At 45.4% G+C, this 21,438-nt stretch overlaps 1 protein-coding gene across 1 annotated transcript in view; it reads right to left on the reverse strand.

The window, feature by feature from the left end:
• LOC105278587 (MOXD1 homolog 2) overlaps nucleotides 1-21,438 on the reverse strand; it is a 192,013-nt gene that overhangs the window by 79,449 nt on the left and 91,126 nt on the right. The window contains exon 2 of the mRNA XM_011337793.3: nucleotides 9,716-9,992. Coding sequence (XP_011336095.1) covers nucleotides 9,716-9,964 — 249 coding nt within the window. The 5' untranslated portion in view covers nucleotides 9,965-9,992. The remainder of the gene's footprint in view (nucleotides 1-9,715; nucleotides 9,993-21,438) is intronic.

Genomic DNA, 21,438 nt, shown 5'->3' on the forward strand with positions numbered 1-21,438 from the left:
ACACGATCGATGAGTCGTACCGTCGTCGCACGAAACAGCCAATAGAAGTTGAACCCAATTTGGCGGACCTCGGTAACTTTCCCTCCCTCGCGCACCCGGCAGCCACGTTTCAGCAAATTCTCGTCTCGCCCGCGGAAACTTATCCTCTGCTGCGTCTAATTCCGATTAATTACGAATTAATGGAAACTGCGCTGCAGCTCTGGGTCTCCATAAAATATTGCTGTGCCGGCAGACCTGATTTGTCCGCGCCATATTTTAGTTAAACTTTTCTTGTCGATAGTCTACCATCAATCTAACGGTTGAACCTCGCGCTCCGTCCAAGGACGATTTGTGCGAGCAAGATGCTCATGCCGATCCAATCTCGATCGTTAACAGAAACGAATAAAATGAAAAAAAAATACTTTGGAAGTATTATCTAACATAGTAAGTGTTCTCGAATTACATTGGTTTCGATGCAAGGCAAGGCAGAATTGCAGAATCACGGCCGTCCGAATCTATCGCAATTTTCGTTCGCCTGACGATGGTCGGCGAAATATCGCGCAGCATGCAATTCCGCTCGAGCGTATTTCGCGCGTCCGCCGTCACTCTGCCGGCCATTCGCCGATTTATCGATGTCGCTCAGCCGACGTCTCGCTTTAAATTGCCATAAAGCGACAATCAATTACAGTTACGTGTTGTATCTACGTTCTCGGATGCGTGCGACCATCGGCTTGCCCCGTTTTGGCATAATCGCTAGTAGCCAGCGTTATTTATCGATAGATCGTATTTCACGGCCCAACGACTGCACTCTCGCGCGCGCTACGCTACGTGAATTTGCATGCGTATCGGATCGCTTGTCATGGACATATCAGCTCACGATAGCGGACCGGCATATTTGAAGGGATCTGCGATTTTCGCGCGACGCCTCCCACGATATTAATCTCCCTAACGAATTGATCCACCTTTCCCTCTTTTCCTCTCTTCTCTTGCTCCATCCTTCCAGGTAAATGGTTGATTTTTACGCGGGTCGCGCGCACGTGCGACTTCGGCGTGAAAGGACTCTGTTAAATAATCGTGATAATTGAGCGAAATTATGTATGCCAGAATCATTTGCCAATGCGTTGACTCACGGCTGACTGGTAATGTGCGAGTATGTTCATTTTTAATCGCGTTTCATCGGTCGCATAGACCGCTTCTCGATATTCTACGTTAAAACGGTGTCCTCACGGTTTTAAACAAGTGTTTCAATTATTTCACGGGAAAATTCTGTTATTTCAAAATGAAGATCATTAACGAAACCGTGCTGTGAAATTTAAACGATAGATATTGCACACAGATATATGCGCGCACGCGCTTTTTATAATATGCTAAATATACCATTTAATAATTACCACGCCATGTCATCGGATATGTGTGTCATTCACTAATATGATCTCTCACACAGCAAATATCAATTTTCATTTGGAAAAGATGACATCTATTCCTGGATAAACTTGTTTCCAGTAAGCCGTCATCATTCTCGCGATTTATGTTCTTCACAGGCCTGCGAACGCTTTGTCGAGCACTTGTCGCTTCACTTTCCTCTTCACACATGTGTAATCCATTAGCCTCGAAGACACCGACTAAAGAACCCGTGGTTCTTGTAGTTGACTTCAAAAAAAAAGAGTTAAGACACGGACTCTGACACGGACAGTTGTCGGTACAAAACTACCATCTGCTGTTCTCGGAGGAAGTGGTAAAGAAACGCTTCCGGCGTATTTGCATCACCGTTCATCGCAACAGCCAGGAGGAACAGGAGACGCACGCAGATCGATCGAGATTATCTGCCTTGAATCTATGTAATAACACATTCGACACTGTGAAACTTATTAGTGCTGACAGAATGAGGTGAAGACCAAGTAAAACGGAGAACGAGTAACACAAATATTATATTACATGATAATTGTTTAAAAGTCATATTAAATTATTATTATTACGCCTAGAGAAATTGACTTACTATATAAAAAGTGCTTTTAATTCTAATACAAATAGTTTGTAAAATAAAAACGCGATATCTTGTTAAAAAATTATTGAATATTTACCGAAGAAAAGATTAAAGATTCATCCTGATTAATTGACCGATTAACTGATCAAAGTTAGCAAATTACTTCTCACAATTTATTTCACCAAAGAAAACTAATTGAACAATCGATATCTTTCGCAAGTTCTCAATGTGTCTCCTCAACGTGACGCGTCTCGATTCAGGACCGAGACTGAATGAAGAGGACCTCGTTAAAAAATCTTGGAGCGCACGTGCGTCTCCCCCTCGGAGGCAATCGAGAGATAATAATTCCAGTGGTCCCAACAGAGCGCTCGTTCACGCCCCGCAGTATGGGAATTTTGACATTATCGGGCCCGCCGATCGCCGGAATCTGACCTACCGGGAAAGTAGCTCTCTCTCTCTCTGAATCTTTCTTTTTCTAGACTCGTTCAACCGACCAATGCGTTATAAGTGCCGATCTATATTCACGAAACGAGGAGCGATCTATCACCCGCGAGCACAGCTTGCTTGGCCCGCTCTGCCCGACTCGTTCTCATTCCTTTTGGTCCGCCTATTGTTTGCTCGTGTTGTTTCTCGCACGATTGCCTCCCCGGACGTCGGTTCAGCCCAGTGGTACCGGCTTCGAGAACCACCCCCCGACATTCGTCTTGATCCATTTGCGTCGCGACACAGCACGATGAATGATCAGTGATATTAATAGTGAATCGCAGAGTTCAACGAAACGGTGGATTAATCAATCTTTCCGAGAAATTATGAAAAATTATTAATCAATTAGTTTGCTCAACATGAAGACTGACTTTCTCAAATTTTTAGAAACAATAGACTATGTTCAAACTTTCAATTGCCGTGGCTTCTGTCAAGTGCGCTTTACAGTAGCTATAGCATCCAGTGGCTATACATATCATAGGTTGTATTAGGTTGGATAATAGATGATATCATTTCTGAATAGACGCAATTGTACTACTACGTCGGTAATTATCCTCCATTAAGGCTTCGAATAAAACGCGACATTACGGCAATATACGTAACTTGCGACCTGCACAGCCGCGCAATGAGGAAGACGCGATTGAACGATTCGGACTAATGGAGTATATATGCGCAATCTTGTGGAGATGCACAACTATACCGCACTCTTTAAAGAATTTTAATGGTAGTTGAAGGAAAACGTATACCACGTATGGCCGCTATAAAGCCACTCCTAGCATCGCGAAATGTGTAATGTTATTACGTGACATTAAGACATTCAGGTGCTGACGCGAATCGGCATCAGATTCTACCTGATAATACAAGGAAACAATAACGTCGTAATTGATAATTATATCAAGAAGATTCTAACTGCATATGTGCGATAAGCGACGTGTTAAAGCAGTTGTCAATGTCTCGTCGACACGTGAGAGCGCGACAACGAGAAAGAGAGGAAGAGTAACTCCAGGATGTTGTCCCGGGATTCCTTCCGGCCATACGAGGCGCGAGGCGATCACGGGAGTTCATTCCGAGTCCCATAACACCGGGAACCGAGTTCTGACCCGGTAAGTACTCGGCGCGAACTCCGACGAGGATGGAATCAACTTGGCCGGAGGCTCATCGCGGGAACGGCGATCCTCAGCCGCCGTAATTTCGCGCATTCGCTCTGCCACGGATTTCCATTGCGCCAAGCTGCGGGCGGAAGGAAGGACGACGAGTGCGCCCCGGGAGGGTACAGCGGAGGCAGAAGGGCTCAAACGGTGCCGCGACAGCGCTCGCGAACGCCCATGCATTGCACACAGACACGTATTGCATGCGCGCGTACATACACGTGACTGCATTTACGCTGAATCCTATTTGCCTCGGCTAAAATCGCATCGGGGGAAGAAAGGAAAGAGAGAAAGAGAGGCAGAGAGAGATAGAAAATCCCATGGCAGGAGTGCCTTGGGAATAGCCTTCCGCGCGCGCAGTCATTTCACCCCGCTGCGCTTTCGTCCCCCGTTACTCCGCGTTCGCTATCCTACCACTGCTTCCTCCTCCTCCTCCTCCTCCTCATCACCCCGTGGCTCCCCGCAACGGTGCATCGCCGCCGTATGCAGATGCATCGTTAGCATTTTTACGCAAGGACGTCGCGCCGGCGGGCTTTTATCGTTTCCTCGTTTTTCCTACGCCGCACGGCCCCCCTGTCGCGCCGGCAAAAGGTGATTTAACCCTTCGCGCCCCGCGGACGACGGTCTGCGGGGAGCGGATAATAATGTCCGCGGGCTCGCTCGAATTACCCAGCCTAGAGAGAGAGAGAGAGAGAGAGAGAGAGAGAGTTGGAAGGCCGGTTTTGCCGACGTTGATTGGAGTTACCACCGGTAACTTGCTAAATCCGCCGTTTCTGCGCATTGTATAATCATAAAGGCGAAAGAGTTGGAAGTGTAAGCGACTAACTGGAACTTGTTATCGCAGCTGCGATCGAAAGAGATAAGTACAGCTGACCGAACTTTGTTAGTGAGACTATGATCTGAAAGGGGAAAAGGTGAAAAGCAGAACCGAATGATGGCTTTTTATTATGGGTATAATCTAAAGAGAGAGAAAGGGAGACATTCTCTCCCTCTCGTCCGCGGCTATACTCTCGCAGCTATGATCTAGATAAGAGGGTGCGACTAAGCGCGTTTCGTTATTATAGCTATGATTCAGTATAAGAAACGGTTAACTAACGCTGCACGTTATAGCCGTGATCCACAAAGCGATAACCACAGTCATTGACCAAGCATGTGACACGCGTCCGCTGTCCAAGGCGACACGTGTCCAGCTCTGTGTCTAACTTGTAACCGTTCGCGATCTACGTCAGCTATACGCACTTCTGATGTTTTAATATAGCACAGGTGCTAGCTCTTCCGGTTGTTTTAACAAGACGCACGAGCTCGTTCAGGATAGTACGAAATACTCGAGATTTCACCTCGGCGTCATAAATCGAGCCTCAAATGATAACTCGACGTCGGAGCGGAGAACGCGGAAGAATGCATTAATCCGGCTCACGTCGATTCTTATCGGCCGGCGTTATTAAAACGCGACACGGCGGAGATCGCGCGGAGCGCGAAGATGAAGAGGGTCGTTGGCGGACTAATGCGCGTGGAGGCGGGCCCGTGAGGGAAAACCGCGCGAGATATTTTAATAAAGCCGTCGGCGAATGTCGCGCGAGCGCGTAGCCACGCGGCATTCGACAAGCCGCAAAACAATACGCGAGGAACGTAACGTATTAAACATCTCGCAATTGGACGCAATTATTTGCCCTCGTTGAAAATGCAATCTGCCGGCGCATTACGGGGGATTAGCGAGTGAGGGTCCACGCGCGCGTTCAGCGCAGCGAATGCGCAATTCGCACTTTATTTCGCGCGAGCGAGCGGTTAATCCCATGAGTCTTCTATGATTTAGCGATACCTCCCTGTTGCGCCGACTTTATTAATTCATCCAGTTGTTTGCTGCATTCTCTTCCCCCTCGTTGTCTCTCTCTCTCTCTCTCTCTCTCTCTCTCTCTCTCTCTCTTCCATCTGTTGTTATTTCTGTTATGCGCACGAATTTCACGAGTAGCGGCGCTGCGACTACTGGTATTACTGGCTGTATCATTTATTCAGCAAACAGTCAGCGCACTGGACGTATATCTGGCCGCGGTCAGAGATTTACCATGCAAAACAATACAGTTGAATAACACCATCCAATATATTCATCCGAAGGGGGATTTTCGACCTCGACGTATTCCCGATTGCGTATTCACAAGATTCCCGTTCACTCACCGCCTAGTCTTTCGTTACTGTTCTCCCGCATCTCCCGGAAGTGCAAGACGCCTACACAGGAAACGTCGCGACGATCTCGCGGCGATTAAAATTCGCGCCTCACCCGAGTGATACGCACGACCACGCGCAATCGGAGCGGTTCTGTTCATTGCCACGCCGCTCCCCCGCGAAGACCGGACCAAGACTCGATGGTGATCTCGACGCGGCGTGCATATTGAATTGCTGCAGGAGGACGTCGTCCTCCGTTGGTCGCCCACGCGAGCGGCGAATTAAAGTCGCGGTATCGACCGAAGGGTCGGCCGCGAGGCGAGTGAGAAACCGAGCGGTGCTCGGTCCGGCTGCTCCGGATGCTCGCGGCCGGTCTGGTTCTAAGATTACGATCACAACGAAAAAGCTTCGCGCTGCCATTGGACGCCAGCCTCCTTTTCTCGGTCCTTCTCCTCCTCCTCTTATTCTCTCTCTTTCTTTATCCCTCTCTTTCTCCCTACGCTGGGCTGCTCTCTGTCGGCCTCGCCTCCTTTCTCACTTTCATCCCACTCTCCCAGCCTCCTGGCTCTCTATCCGCTCCTCTCCTTTACGACATACGAGAACGTCCGGCGACGCGGCCGCATCGCATGGAGCATTGCGCGGCGGTATGCATTATGGAACGAGCGCGAGCAACGATTCCGCCGGAAAAATTGCAGACACGCGAGACGGACGCGATCTGCAGGCCGATCCTACCTCGCCCCCGGTCTCTATATGCTCAGCCGTATGTGGTGCACAGTGTTTCCCAATTTATTACACGGCGGCCGAATTCTTTGGAATGCGATCAGACGTCGTGAGGCGACTTCGTCGTCATCGAGCCGAGGTACCCGAGCAGTTCTCTCTTTTCCGATATTGTTCTCCGTGACACGTGCACGTGTTCCAAATTCATCGACTTGCGACCATTCGTATTCAAAATGTTCCTACCGTTGCAGAGGAACGACGTACTGAAAAACGCGCGAACACTAAATTTTGACAATCAATCACTCGTTAAATTCCCTTACGCGTTCATTTGACTTGATATTTTATCGATTTCTTTTGCGTGTAATAACAGTAACGTGTACCTCTGACGTTGGATCGCCATATTACTCGCTTTCCCTCTATCAGAATTCCATGTATCCAGCTTGCGAGGTGGAAGCGATATTGGAAAGTGCAAAAATAACTGGAACGAGTGATAAAAATTAGATAACTAAAATCATGATACGGAGCGATCGAATATTACATTTTCCGCTTGTATTTCATCTTGGATTCCACGGGGAGCGCCATTTGGGAAACACTGTTGCGGGGATACCTATGTAGGTGCCGATCTATGGAGGTGCGTTACCGACATAACCATCCTCGATCGACCCCCGTGGTTCTCGTCGTGGAAAATTGCTTTCCTATATCGCGTCCTCTCGGCTGTACGGCTGCTTTCCATTTTGTAAAGAACGGGTGGTCGCGGTAATGTAGACGCGATGCGATCGACCAATCACGAACGAATAAGCAACTCGTTTACAAAAGCTGGAAAATCTGAATCGCAAAATGAAGATTGTAAATTGTACTCTCTGCTAAATACTTTGTTTTAAAAAGTATTTAGATACACTTTATATTTTATAATCATTGTGTCGTTATCGTATATTAAACGCATGTTTATTCGGGTAAACATTTTCTATATTATTCGATATAAAAAATGTTTGTTAAAATCTTTTATCACAATATTCCTCGGCTTTAAAAGGATCTACTCGGTATATCCTATTATAATCCCAACGAGGAAATGAATAACTCAACGGCGTTATCAACAACGTTGCTCAAGATAAAAATGGATGGAAGCAGCGTTGGCGCGGTTTCTTTAATGCGCAGCGAAAAGCCGAGCGCAAAGTAGCCGCTGATAAATCTATGTGGGATAACTGGCGAATAATGGTGAAGCGAAATGAATGTTTCGCGACGTGGCCGTTATAAAAATACACCAAAAAGCTTGCGCGACGCGACGCAAAGCGCAGCTTGGCATCCTTCCCTCTGCCGTTGATTCACTTCGCTCGTCTCCCGAAAGAGATACTCCCGAAAGAGAACGGAAAAAGAAAGGCGAGAAAGAAACGACATACGTATCCTCCCAAAGCCGCGTTGTAAAGAACCAGGTCACAGAAACTGTCAACGGTCGCGTAACGCCGATGAAAGGGTGGATAGCGTGTAATCCCCCTTGCGTCCGGTCCCCGAGGAGGAACTCTTCCCTAGATGCGCCGCGGCTCTAACGACGTTTTAAATTTAAAAACGCTCGAAAATAACCCGCGTCTCGCCACAAAATTCCCGTGGAAATCGCGCGAACTGGATTACGATTCGGTCCGGAGGAGTCCTTTCTCTCTTCGGCGAGACCGCGTCGCGTCCCTTTTGGATGACATCTCGTTATTTCAAAGGCTCATCCCCGCGGGCAATCGCGTCGCACTCGCACATGTGCGGTGTTAACTCCGAACTATCGCGGCGGGGTTGGATCTAACCGCGATGCGGACAGTTCGTGTGATGTATCCGGCGGAAGTTCGTGGACCTCGGTTCCGCTGTCGCACGAAATTAAATGGCGGAACGAAAGTTGTAGACGCGCGATCGTTAACGCATTTTCCTCGGTAAACTCGGCGATAAATGTGTTCGTCGTAGAGGCTACGTAATGTACATTGAATTGGACAAGATCATCATAAAATAACTGAGAGTCACTATTAGTTCTCTTTCTATTGGAGTAGCGCGCTTTCATTGGACTTTCCTATTTGCCAAAGTCCATAATTTCTTCGCACGTAGCACCGTGTAATAATATTATGACTAAAAACTAAATATACCTTGGAAAAGAAAGTTAGACACACAATTAAATATGCTCGCTTTTTAGAGAAAGGGACCACGTATAGGTATAGCGTGATTAACTAATTCAAACAATGTGTGAGTAGATTTATCTTAAACTCTTCCTCATCGCGATGAAACATCGCGTTAACGAGCGAGTTACGAGTTACGAGTACGCGGAATTTTCTTGCGGAAAAATTACGTTAGGCAGTAATCGTCTCTGCAGGCGAGTCCTCGATGTACCGAGTGTCGTGCAAAATGAGAAGAACGAGTAATGACAGGTTGCCGGCTTTAGTGGGCATGATTGATAACTATCCGATGCGCCGATCGAAACGGGAGAGCCATTACTTATCTCCCGAATGACTACCATTAAGCGCGTTCCATCGCCGATGTTGGCGTGCCGGGGCGGACTTTACAATATTCAAAGAGGGAACTCCACTCGATCAGTAGCACGGAAATAATTATTCTCGATTACTCTCACTCCCCCCGGCACTTCGCACACACAAGCGGGACAAGCCGGCGCGGTTGATTTAAATATCAGCGAGCTTTAATGCGGACCGCTCTGCCCGGTAACTATTTCCATTTGTGGCTCTCTGCACATCCGAAATGACGGAACTCGGCAATAGGAAAATGCATCGCTGATGTTTTGCGTGCATCAAAATCATAAATAGCGGTGAGTAATATATTTTACCGGCGGTTTTCGTTATAAAGTATTGCTTCACGATAAACATTCAAATCTTCTCAATTGGTTTCGAACATACAAATGCATAAATAAAGTCATGTCATTTAAAAAATCATTTAATACGTAAATGATTTCTTCGCAAAGGACCATTTAACAGAAATTCAATTCCTGATTATTATCGATTATTATTACCGATGAAATTCAAACTTGATAGGTTTTAGAAGTCATAGAAATCAAAATGCACTTCTTCATGCGGTTTATCATAGAAACGTATAATGCCAAACGCTATCTCTGCGAGTGCAGTTAGTGCATTTTCGTCGTTACTAATGACGACGTGCAGGCGGGTCTACATTCTATCAGACAGACGAGACGACCGAAAGGGTTCACCGGTGACCGCAAGAAACCAGATATTACTCGGTACTCCGCTCCCAGTAAAAAGAGACTCACCTGAAGGTGGACCTGGCCGTTGTTATCGACCCAACCGATGACCATGTCAGCCCCGGCGCGGCCGTCGTCCTTCGTGAAACCGAGCCCAACATAGCCGAGGGTCTTCACTTGGATCTCGAATGTAACGTCCCTCTCGCCAGGCGTCCAGAGCACCAAGAAATTGTTGTCCAGGACGGCGCTGTGTTTCCACTCGACGGACACGGCGCCGCTGACGAGAAGGAGGAAGAGCGAACCAACCGCGATCTTCATCTTTCTTGAGCGATGCTGCTCAAAACATCTGAAACAGGAAAAGATATACGATGTCTGAAACGACTGTCTTATTTGCAAAAGTAATTTGTGCTATTTAGGCTGTCTAATAAAAAAATAAGGATAGGGGGAGTAACGTTTACTTGCATAATATATCTCACATTAGCGGGTGGAGATACTTTGGATTTCCGCGCACTCGTGCATTGAACGAACATTGAACGAACGCAAGTAACGTCGAACATATCATTTATCGATAATACGACGCTACGATCGTTACAACGTAATTTACCATAATTTATCATTGATCAAAAGATTCAACCAGCAGTTCGAGAGCCCTCGCGGTAGAACGACGGGAGATATTCGAGGTAACGCGGTGTGTTCCATCCCAGGGATATAATTTCGCAACAAGTGGACAGTCCTCTCGGAAACGGTCGCACGCGGTAACGTAATAAAACGCTAAACGGAGGAGGAGCAGGGTCCAAAGCGACTCGGCGCGGTTGGTTGCATTTTCAAAGACAACAAAACGGTTGAAGTTGGAGAGCGAGTAGCATTGAGCGCGCTGCCGATATTTTCCTTCGATATTACGACGATCGTGTGTGTTTCGCGTCACCATTGCTCGCCCATTATCCACGAAACGAGTGGTTTCGAAGCCGTACGCTGCGTTTAAAGCGCAAACGATCGCCAGTGCACACACGATCGGTCGTGTGTTTGTGCACGCATATCCACCGCTGCAATGCTCGTCCTCTCACGATTCTCGCACGACAGCCGTACGCATCGTGTTTTATCGTCCTTAAGGACCACCGGGCAACGCAACGGCTATTTACACTCGCGTTCCATTTGGAATCGTTTCAACTTCTTTACGATCGGCTCTCCGTTCTTCTCCTCGCACACAAATACCATGCATCGTGCGCCACGCGGAAAATAGAACCGCTTGAATGAATCTCGAGAATATCCGCTGCTCAGAGTACTACCTTACTTTGTGCGAAATAAATTTAATAATATTTACTTCGAGACCGAGCGCACAATCATTTCAAATGATTCCGCCAACTGCAATCACTGGTGAATAACGGAAAATAGTGAAACAGTCCAGATAAAGGTAATGGAGAACCTCCATCAATTTAGAAATGGCAAGCTGAATGATATTAAATTAAGTATAATTGAAAAAAGGTCACCAACAATATTTTACGATGTTTGGCACGTTTCAGTCGTTAAGGGAGCGATATTCGCAGCACGAAAACATATCCGACGAGCGGGCCGATCACCATCACTGCCTCTACCTTCTCGCAGGCAGAAATACTCATAAATAACGATCAACGTCACGGTTAATTTATCCTCACGCCGACGCGATAGTCGCCGCTCGCTATGCATTTTCAAGAATCAAACGGGCTTAATGGACCGCCATTCAACGAAGACATTATCGCCGATTCCCCGGCGCGAAATCGGTATTGACCTCTTTATCAGCGATAGCGCTTTGTTTCCCCGCGGGTGTAACGATGTTAGGACGGACTGAAAAAGAGCTGCGAGAAGCGTGCGGAATAACGGAGCTCTTCGAGGGGGAAACGCGGTAAAATTAAGTTTCCGGCGGGATGAATCTCGCGAACAAAGAGAAATCCCCGTTTCATGGCGCGCGTGTCTCGAAAAAGGGATGGGCCTGAATTGAGGTCGCCGGGATGGCCGCGCCACCGTTTATTTTGCATTTTCAGCAATCAGGCACGTCCCGCGCGGCGGGGGAGAAGGAGGAAAAAAAAGTCAATTTGTACTTGCGGAGTAAGCGCTTCGCGCCTCGAGCACGGCCGAGTTAAGGGCCGAGATTGCTGCGGAAGCAGCGCAACTGCGAGTGCGCCGCCGTCGTTCTACGAGATCGCAGATGTAGCTGAAATACGCGCGCCGGGATTTTTCCGCGGCGAAATTTATTCGATTGAAAATATCGGGAACGCCGGCGTGGACGTTTCAATAAATTGGTAAAAATGGGAGATACCGATGGCGCGCCCAACTCGCGCGGATGGTTCAATACAGGTTTTCGCTCCCGGCAACTGAAGAACAGAAATTCTAATGACATTTTCTTTCTAATCGCCGATTTCGATATGGAATAAAAATGGCGCTTTTTATTTGACGCAGTGAAATGAAGGATGCAAGCGATTGACTACACGAAGGATGATTGAAGTTATCATCTAGAATATTAACATAAAAGCGGAGCAAAAACCATTTCATTCAAGCTATTGATAAAAATAAACGGAATCGGTCCACGTGAAACATTTTTTTCCCATCGAGCGGCATCGCGAATGTTCTATCAATGTTTGTTACTTGTAACTCATTCTCTGCATTCAACTGTTTCAACGCTTTTTCGAGTTGCGACCGCGAGAGCGGCCGCACATGCACCATTCAAATCATCGATCAATCCAAGTGCGGTCGCGGAAATGCAGAATGCCGCTCGCGTGCACCTGCGTGTAACGACACACACGTGCGGCGGGGGTGACAGAGGAGGAGGAGGAGGAGGAGGAGAACGAGTGAAGAGAGGTAGGAGAGAGAAAGGGTTAAAGCCCCGACCAGAGATCGACCGCGGATCTGCAAACGATCGTTTCAATTAACGGCGACAATGGCGCGGCGCGCATTGGCAACCGATGCGCCGCAAATAGTAAGTCAATCCGGCGTGTACACGCGCCGAAATCATCGACGAGTTCGGCGTCAAGCATCCGGCCGTGCCGGTTTAATCCCTTGCGATCGCGCGGCCCGGAACCGATGTTTGCCGTGGCGGATGGTATTTGCGACGTATGTAATTGCGCCAATGAGATTAACAAGGTGCATTTTGCGCGCACGAATCTGCGCCCCAAACAACGCGGCTGCCCAATAATAACGATGCTCTCTTTTAATATTGCATTGCCAATGACATCACGACACACAGTGCGCAATAAGCGCTTACAGAATCCATGGTGAATCGACAGATCTGGGTCACTCAGAGCAACGATTCGTCTCTGATAACGATCATCATTTATTTCGATATCCAAACTGATGATAAATTCGTGAATAAATGTGTTCGTGGCTTAAAATTTTTGTTTACGTAATTGAAAGTGATAAATCTTGAATCTCCAAAGAAATTGCAAGATGCAATGTTCAGGTCTATTGGATTATCGTGAGGAGTATCGTGTAATTTAACAGGGGTCAAGGTGCGGCATCACAATCGGCTTGATTCACGGTATCGGCGCGGTAACCGCGAAATTAAAACCGATCGATTCAATCAGCAATAACGGGATATGCAATGCGCGGGATGCGCGTATCAGGAGCGCGACGTTACGTGGAAATAATTGGTCGGGACGAACTTGCATACAAAGGAGAAGCAGCTGAGCTAATCCCGCCGATTAACAAAACCGATGTATCCGCAATTGGATGCGTAACACAGGCTTACGCAAATTCCAACTAGCTGACATGAATTAAACATCCGCGAGCTTGCGAGATATGCATTAATTTTAAAAGCAAATCGCAAGGCACGAACGGATAAAATAAAAATTACATTGATGTGCATTATTGCAATTACAATATAATTTCAATACTAAATTACGCAATCATAACATCACAATTTATTATTCATTTTTAACAAGAGAAATTAAGATCTAAATTAATCCGGATAGCTAGAACAGCGAGATCCTTTTCCCGATAAACATTTCATGCGCTGTGCGCGCATTGTTCCACAAACCGCCGGTTAAAAAACGCTGCTGCAAAATGGCTCGCATTTATCTCCACTGTGGAGGACTGTAAACCTACGGTACAGTAACCCCGTGGTTGCGCAACTTCTCCCCTGTTTAATCCCCTTCGACTCGGCCAACGACTATTCGCTGCAGCCGAACGAGCGAATGGCAGCCGAAAACAATCGATGCAATTAACAGTAGCGGCACGTGCAACGCGCGAAACGTCCCGGCGCGCGATGATGCATCATCGGTCGCAGCAGCTGCCGGAAACCGTTCGAGCGCACCGGAGGAGCGTTGACTCAAATTGAGAGGACGGACGCAGCGGAGGTGCATCCGAAAGGGTGGCGAACACCCCCAGCTCGGGGTGAGGAGGCGGACGACACGGCGCGGACCGAGGAGGGTGGAGCTGCACGCGAGTACAGTTTGATTTGCGGCGTGTCGTTCAGTCGATTGCTCTCCAATTGCACCCCGCCACCGGTGGCATCAACCTGCCACGGTTTATCCTATACGGGGTGCCGCTTCGAGACTCGAATACGCGTGGTGGACGCGAGTTCCACGATGAATCCCCTCGCTACCTTTGAAGCTTTTTGATATCGAATGTGCGAGTTACGTTAATCGAGACTTTGTTAATGCGAATTCGAACTCAATTTAGTTCGAAATCGAGAGAGCGGCGAAGTTTGTTATCCGTTGCACTTCTGATGTTCAATTCTCATTGAAATATCTGGATTTTATATTTTAATTATCTTTTACAATCCTTTGCGCTAATTTATATATGAATTATATATGAATTAATTATTTCCTGAAATCCCTGTAATTTAATAATGTTATTTTTTATTTGATACATATAGCAATATTAAATTATTGAATTGCAATAATGACAATTATGAGATACAAATGCACAACAAGACAATTCTTCTAACTATTGTAAAAATTAATATACGAAAAGTCAAATGAATAACTCATTTCCCTATCACGTTAGTCGCCCCAGAGAGAGACAATTAATGCCGCGAATGTTGAATTTTATTTTTTTAATTCTTGTGGCGAGGAGTACGTGGCTCTAGCTTGATACGATCTGTATGAAACACCGTGCATACAACATACCGACGCCAGCGCGACGAGATACGATGGCATGGAGGGCTGGTCACACGGGGATGACAAACCGTCCTTTCAGCCGCCCCGCGGCGCGAAACTTCTCCCTAAGATAAATAAATCGAGGACCACATACACCCGCGAAAACGACGCGAATCGAAATGTTGATCGCCCGGTAAATTGACGTGTCGCGTGTACGGAGGCGTGAATAGGTGAGTTGGCAAATAATGAGCGTTCAGGCGGTTGCAGGAGACCCATGGGGGGAGATCAAGGGTCTCTAGCGTGCACAAATTTACGATGGCGATGGTCCATGCACGTTCGTAACACGCGTGTATACGTATGCGTTGGCGCACGAATGCAATACATCGATCGAATGTGCTCCAGCTTCATATCGTTTTCCCTTAGCCCCGGATCTGGAAAATGCAATGGTTCAAATTCCCATCTCTATTTTCTGGCGCGTTCTACGATGAAAGACTTTTACGCGATGAAGTTGATCCGTTTATCAGTATTTTCCCTTGAATTCTTCTAGATAAAAATTTTAAAACGCATATTATTCTCTCATTCTTTTGCTTCTGTTGCTTTCAGTTCATTCAAAATACGAAAATATAGAACACTGTGGAAAGTCATGGAGTGCTAAAAGCGAGACTGATATTAAACAATGAAGTATTTAAACCAGAAATTCTAAAACATTCATAAAAGATCTCTACGTGTATTTTTACATTACGTAACATTACTTCATCTGTCACACATGATTATTCGATTTCGGAAAAATCTCGGGTTGCCAGAATTTTATTCCAAGACGCCACCGCGTTACGGGACACGCGTATACGTTAAGCTAAATCACATTCTCACGGAACGTTCGAGGCGTGAGAGTGCAATCGACGGATCGGCGCGATTCCATGTCGCGCGTCGTTACCTCTCGTTGATTTACTTGTTTACTATCGCAGCGGCATATTGATTTAGCCGAAAGAAAGCGCATCGCGCCGTCGGTCCCCGAAGTCATCGGTACATGGAAAAACGGCGGCCGCGCGATGTATGCGGCGGCACCGGGAAACAAATAAAGCAAGATATCGCCGACAAACGTCAAAAGCAAAACTTGGACTCGGTCGCGCGTGCATGTGCCACGTACGTGTACGTATGCGGAGGAGAGAGAGACGCCTCGCTCGGAATTTCACATAAATTTCAACGCGCCCGAATCTCTCGCCCAGTCTACTACTACTGGAAATATCGTTCCGCCGACGTATTTACGCGATCGATAAGTGTCTCCAAACATTGTACGTAAGAACCGATGCATCCAACATTTTGCAATCTTCAAACAAATTTATTAATCAGTGAAGAAAATGTTAGAAATGTTTCTACGTAAGTTATAAATTTCATGGCTTGATAATTTATTGCTTAATCTCAGGTTTAAAATAATTAATTTAGCTATTACACAAACTATAATATTTTGAAGATAAGTAATTAAGTAGTAAATAAATAATTCAAATTGGATGAGAATTTCATATAAAATTTGTTCCTTTCGCTGTCAACAACATAATTGGTATGCATCGTATGGCATCGGTACCTGTAAAATTTTATTTTACACTGAGTGACCATCGATGGCTTATCGAATTTAAGTATTTCCTCGACTATCCTAAGCGGTGGATGAGGTCGACGAACTAATATCGAGCGCGTCCCCGAGCATGCACACGACTGCATCCCATCCATCAGGGCTGACATCGGTGCTCTTCAGATGTCGAGGAAAAAAAAGGGGAAAGGGAATAGGGAAGGATATACAAGCCGACATCGCAGGCACCGAACGTACCAATTAACGCCCGTAAAATCATGCGATGTGGCGTGAAGATGTCTGGGACGCGATCCAAATTGCGTTATTATCGCGAGCCGGCATCCGGAGTCTGAACAGGCGTTGTGGACGATGATTGAGGCGAACGACAAACGGAGAGATGGCGGATTAACAGAACGAACGCATATCATCATCTACGTGAATGTAACGGGATCGCGAAGAGTCGAACGCGTCTCAATACGGACGAGTGATCCAGGCATGTGATGAAGCCTCCTTTTAATTTAATTTAAGAATTGCGCGTCTGACAAGGCCCTCAATATTCATCGCTGTAGTATGTGATATAACAGCCTAATTTTAATTTCAATTGCAACGTGATGTCGCGAAATAAGGGTATCTAGAAAAAAGGATGTGCTCGCTTGATTTAAAATATCACCAACGAAACGTGGCGTTGCTGCTGCTGCTGCTGTTGAAAAATTGTTTTTCGCGGGAAGATATATCCGTTTCGCAATTACCAATTCAAATTTCTGCAACGTCAAGCTGACGAGCAAGAGAGAAAGAGAGGGAGAGGATGTACAATGTACGTTGTGGTATTTTCTTCTTTTCCTCGGGATACGCATCTCGCGCGATGAGAATGAGACATTAATTCCTGACGTGCTGATACGCGCGACACACTTCTTTTCCCGCCCGACTAGTTAACGAAAAATTCCAACAATGTCCCGAAATGCAAAAAAAGAGAAAAAGAAAAGAAAGAGAAAGAAACGAGCGGTCTTATCCGCATGGTCGGGACAGCTACAAATGAGTGTATGCACGTGAGGCTTCGCGCAAGGACCGCGCTGGAACTTCAGTGCACCGTTTAATGCCACGATACCCTCGCTAATCGCGACGGTGCACGTTACTCTAACGATGCACGCGACGTCGGAAGGAGTTACGTGAGCGATATCGCGGGACCCCGACGATCCATCGAACGCATTAATGAAATGGACTTTTTACCGTCCAAACGCACGGAAACGCCCTCAGATTCCGGGGATGAGGGTGGAGTTACCTCTAGCAGCCCTAATCAATTTCCGTCGCGACTGAAAGTCGACTCCGCCGGTGCGGCCGGTGCTGATGTAACTAGCATTAACCGATCAGTCGAATTGTTTTACTTATATTCGGAAACGAAAATTATTCTTAGCAGTAAACACTGAAATAACGCGATAATGAAGATTTCATGAAAATCTAAATCCATTTTGCTAGGAATCAAACTGCAATTTTCACATACGTATATGTATTTGTGTGTGTCTATCTATGAATATCATTGATGAAATTAGCGCTCCCAGAAAAACAGAACCGAGTCAGTTAATCCAGACAATCAGAAATATCTGTGAGCAGACGTGTGTATCAGGAAAATCCAGTGATTTCCATTCTTCACTTTTTTATCATGAATACCTTACTAAGTAAACTACGCAAAACTAAAAACGAGAAAGTAGCAGGTTTACGACAGTTCCATTAAAAAGACATTTCTGCATTATCGTTTGCATCATGCACGAAGATTAATAGTCCTGCGCAATAAATGGAAAGTTAAAAATCATGAACAAATAGATGTCATACGTCATGCACCTACAAGATAACAAGGCCGTGAGATTCCAAGAGAAATTTTGATTTTAAGAGAAAGAGATTTTCATCCATAAATTAAAAATTACGCTGAGCTGCGTATATTTATTACAATTCGTGCCAATCTGTCCGCTTAATCGTCGTGATTGTTTAAGAGACTAATGAAAGCCTGAAGTAAATATATACGAATGTTGAAATAGATCGATGTTAATACGATGCTCAACATCGTTACGCGCGATGAATAATCCACCCGGCTATTCTAATTGCAAATGAGAATGTACCTGTGTATGATCGCCGAGGCGAGTTAGTGACTTAGTTGATACAACGGTTTGTTAATTGGCCCTGAACACGTCACTGTATTGAACCAACGAATCGTGGAGTAACACGGACGACGTCGGAAAGTCAAGCTCTTTGCAAGTCTTCATCGATTGACAAGGTAACGCTTACACCTCGAATCACGTAATACTATTTAGCAATGAGATTTAGTAATTTTGGCGTCAACGATAATTTCGCGATTACGGCTGCGTCAACTGTCAAATAAAACTCTTAAGATAGACACTGTCGCTGAATTTCAAATTTCAAATTTCGGTATAAGAACAAAGTACTCTTCCAGCCGAAAATACGCCATAATGAATTAAGAATAATGACAAGTCCTGTCGTGATAAATATTGCGCCATCAATCTTCGAAGATATACTGAGAGACGGAGTCCCTTATTTCGTTCAGTTTTAAGTAAACTCCATCTCGGGCAAATTTTAATTAATCATTTTAGAATAACAAATAAGAAATTTTTGATGAGACTTAAGATCCAATCAAATTCTCGTCGAGAAAGGATTATCAGCGCGGCTGTAGAGCCAGGATTATAACACCGATAACGCAATCCGCTGTGATTTAAGGGAAGAATGGAACAGCTCGACTGTATCAATTGCGAGGAAGAACATGTATCACTTTACGATTGCTGCGACAAGTTAGTGCGGTCGTTGCAACAGTACGCCGCTAATTGCGGCTGGACACGTAATCCTATCGAGCGAAGCAATTCGCGGGGCAGGTGACCAGTCGACAACGATGTTATCATAGAATATTTCACCTAAGCTGACGTAAATAAATGCTATATATGCCTTCATCATCGATGAAAAATCAGAGATAGAAATGTTAAAAATGTCGCGCATTTATATTCGTTAATTAAAATTTGAACGCATTGTGTGTGCAATTGGAATTACCACAAAAAGTTAAAATGCCGATTGTTGATCGCGTAGTTATTTTATGTTGTGATTGTAATTCTATTTTTCTCGATCGCTTTTAGAATGTTTAATTATATTACTTATTTAAACTCAAATAAACATGATATTTTACATAATTCATAACTATAATACATTATACAAATTATAAGATTTTATATATCTTTACTGAAAATATATCTTTATTGAAATTATTCCGTATTATATTACATTCCATGTGCCCGGAAAATCCTCATTTTAATAAATCTGATAACAAATTCAGAATTTGTTTATGCAATGTAAATTCTCTCTCTCTGCAGTATCCAGCAATTTAAATAACCTTCACAGAAAAGAGAAGTAACAAACGATCAGGTCTCTTATATGATATATTCGCGTTGTTTTTTGTTCTTGTTTTAGAAATGGCTACGCCGAATAAGTTCGCGAAATTGCGGTATTCATAATGCACTAAGTGTAAAGTTTGTATCGAAGCCGCCAGTTGCCTTCATAGCAAGAGACGAGCAAGCCGAGAGCGGCGCGCGCACAGAAAGATAAACTTCGAAAGTTAAAAGTAACTCGAAGAAAGAAAGATATGAAGCATAGGAAGCTAGAAATGAGAAAAAGAATAGCGCTCCACAAAAGAAGGAGACAGAGAGAACGAAAAAAATGGAGAGTTTATGGTACCAGAAGAATACTCTTGTCCAAGACAAATAGGACCGTACAATATCGACGTAAAATAAATGAAAGAACATTTATATATATATTGTATATAAAATTGAGTGTGGTAATGTGATACATATATAGTAATAAAGCGTCAAACTCGTAGCCACAGGGAACTATATTCGAATCCACTTGATTATAGGAATTTGATTCCAAGCTACCCACTCTCTGTGTACTGATTAAAGTGAAGAGACTCGTGTATGGAAAAACTAAAAAGCCTCTATCTTTCGGAAGAAACAGTTAAACCGTTGGTCCAGCCGGTCTGTGAACCCCTCCACTATTAGATGATACTTCTTGACAATGTTAATTCAAAGAAATTTTAATCTGGATATGTTTAAAACAGTTCTGGTGATTAGGCTTATGAGCTGTGCCAGGCTTGACGTCTAAAGGGTTGCTTTAATTAAAAAAATATATATATTATAATTGAGACATGTGCATAAATAATGATCATGCTATACATTTCAATCGAAAAAGGAAGAAAATGCCAAGACGGCCCCCGCGTTCACTCACTTGTCAACTTGTCAGTTAACGCAGATGCGATAGCATATTCTACTTGTCATTTCGCATTCTGCTTGTCACTCTATATTCTACTTGTCATTCCCGGAGCGCCCGGATATCGATCGCGATATCCCCGAGGAAAATGCGATCGGCCGAGTTTCTCTTGCCGCGGTGGACTGCCAACTCGCCAATTACGGCGCTTAGCCAATTAGTCCACCCTGAAAAGTGACGAACCTCGATCTCCGGGTGGTTTTCCCTCCCATCCCCACGCGATTAGCGCGAGCTTTAAAGTGCGCGAGAATTCTGCGATCCATTTCCTCCCCCTCTTCCCTCTCAAGATCACGACTTTCCCACGACTCGCCTCACTCTGAGAATTTAATTACGTTCCTATGGACCCGCGGCAAATGAGGGAATAATGAGCGAGAGCCCGTCATCGACGATGGCTCTCTTCGGGTTTCAAGAACGTCCTCGACAACATCCGAGATCGCAGCTCGACTTGCGTCCGCAAATGCGCTTGGTTACTCGTAATTGGTTATTTCACTCGCGGAACGCCGTAAGGATAATCCAACCCTTCTTGATCTACCGAGGGACAAGACGAGAGGAGAGAGATGAATCTCGCTCATTTGCGTGCAAAATGACCAATAATTTCACAAGTGCGGAACCGCGAGTTCGAAAGTTAATCAAAAATTTTCCGAGTGTTCGTCATGCGCGCACACGAAGGCAGTTGACGAAAAATTTAGATTACTCCTAAAGTGAAGGTCCGAGGTGCCGAAACTGTTGCACGCTGCGCAGCGCCGAGTTGCAGAATGAAGCCGATAGATCCAGGTCAAAAATGTATAAAGCGAATAACGCTTGCGCTCGCGCATGCGAGAGCACATCGTCTTCGGAATGCATAATAC

This window comes from Ooceraea biroi, chromosome 4 (assembly GCF_003672135.1).
Source record: "Ooceraea biroi isolate clonal line C1 chromosome 4, Obir_v5.4, whole genome shotgun sequence".
In the NCBI taxonomy this organism is placed as follows: Eukaryota; Metazoa; Arthropoda; class Insecta; order Hymenoptera; family Formicidae; genus Ooceraea; species Ooceraea biroi.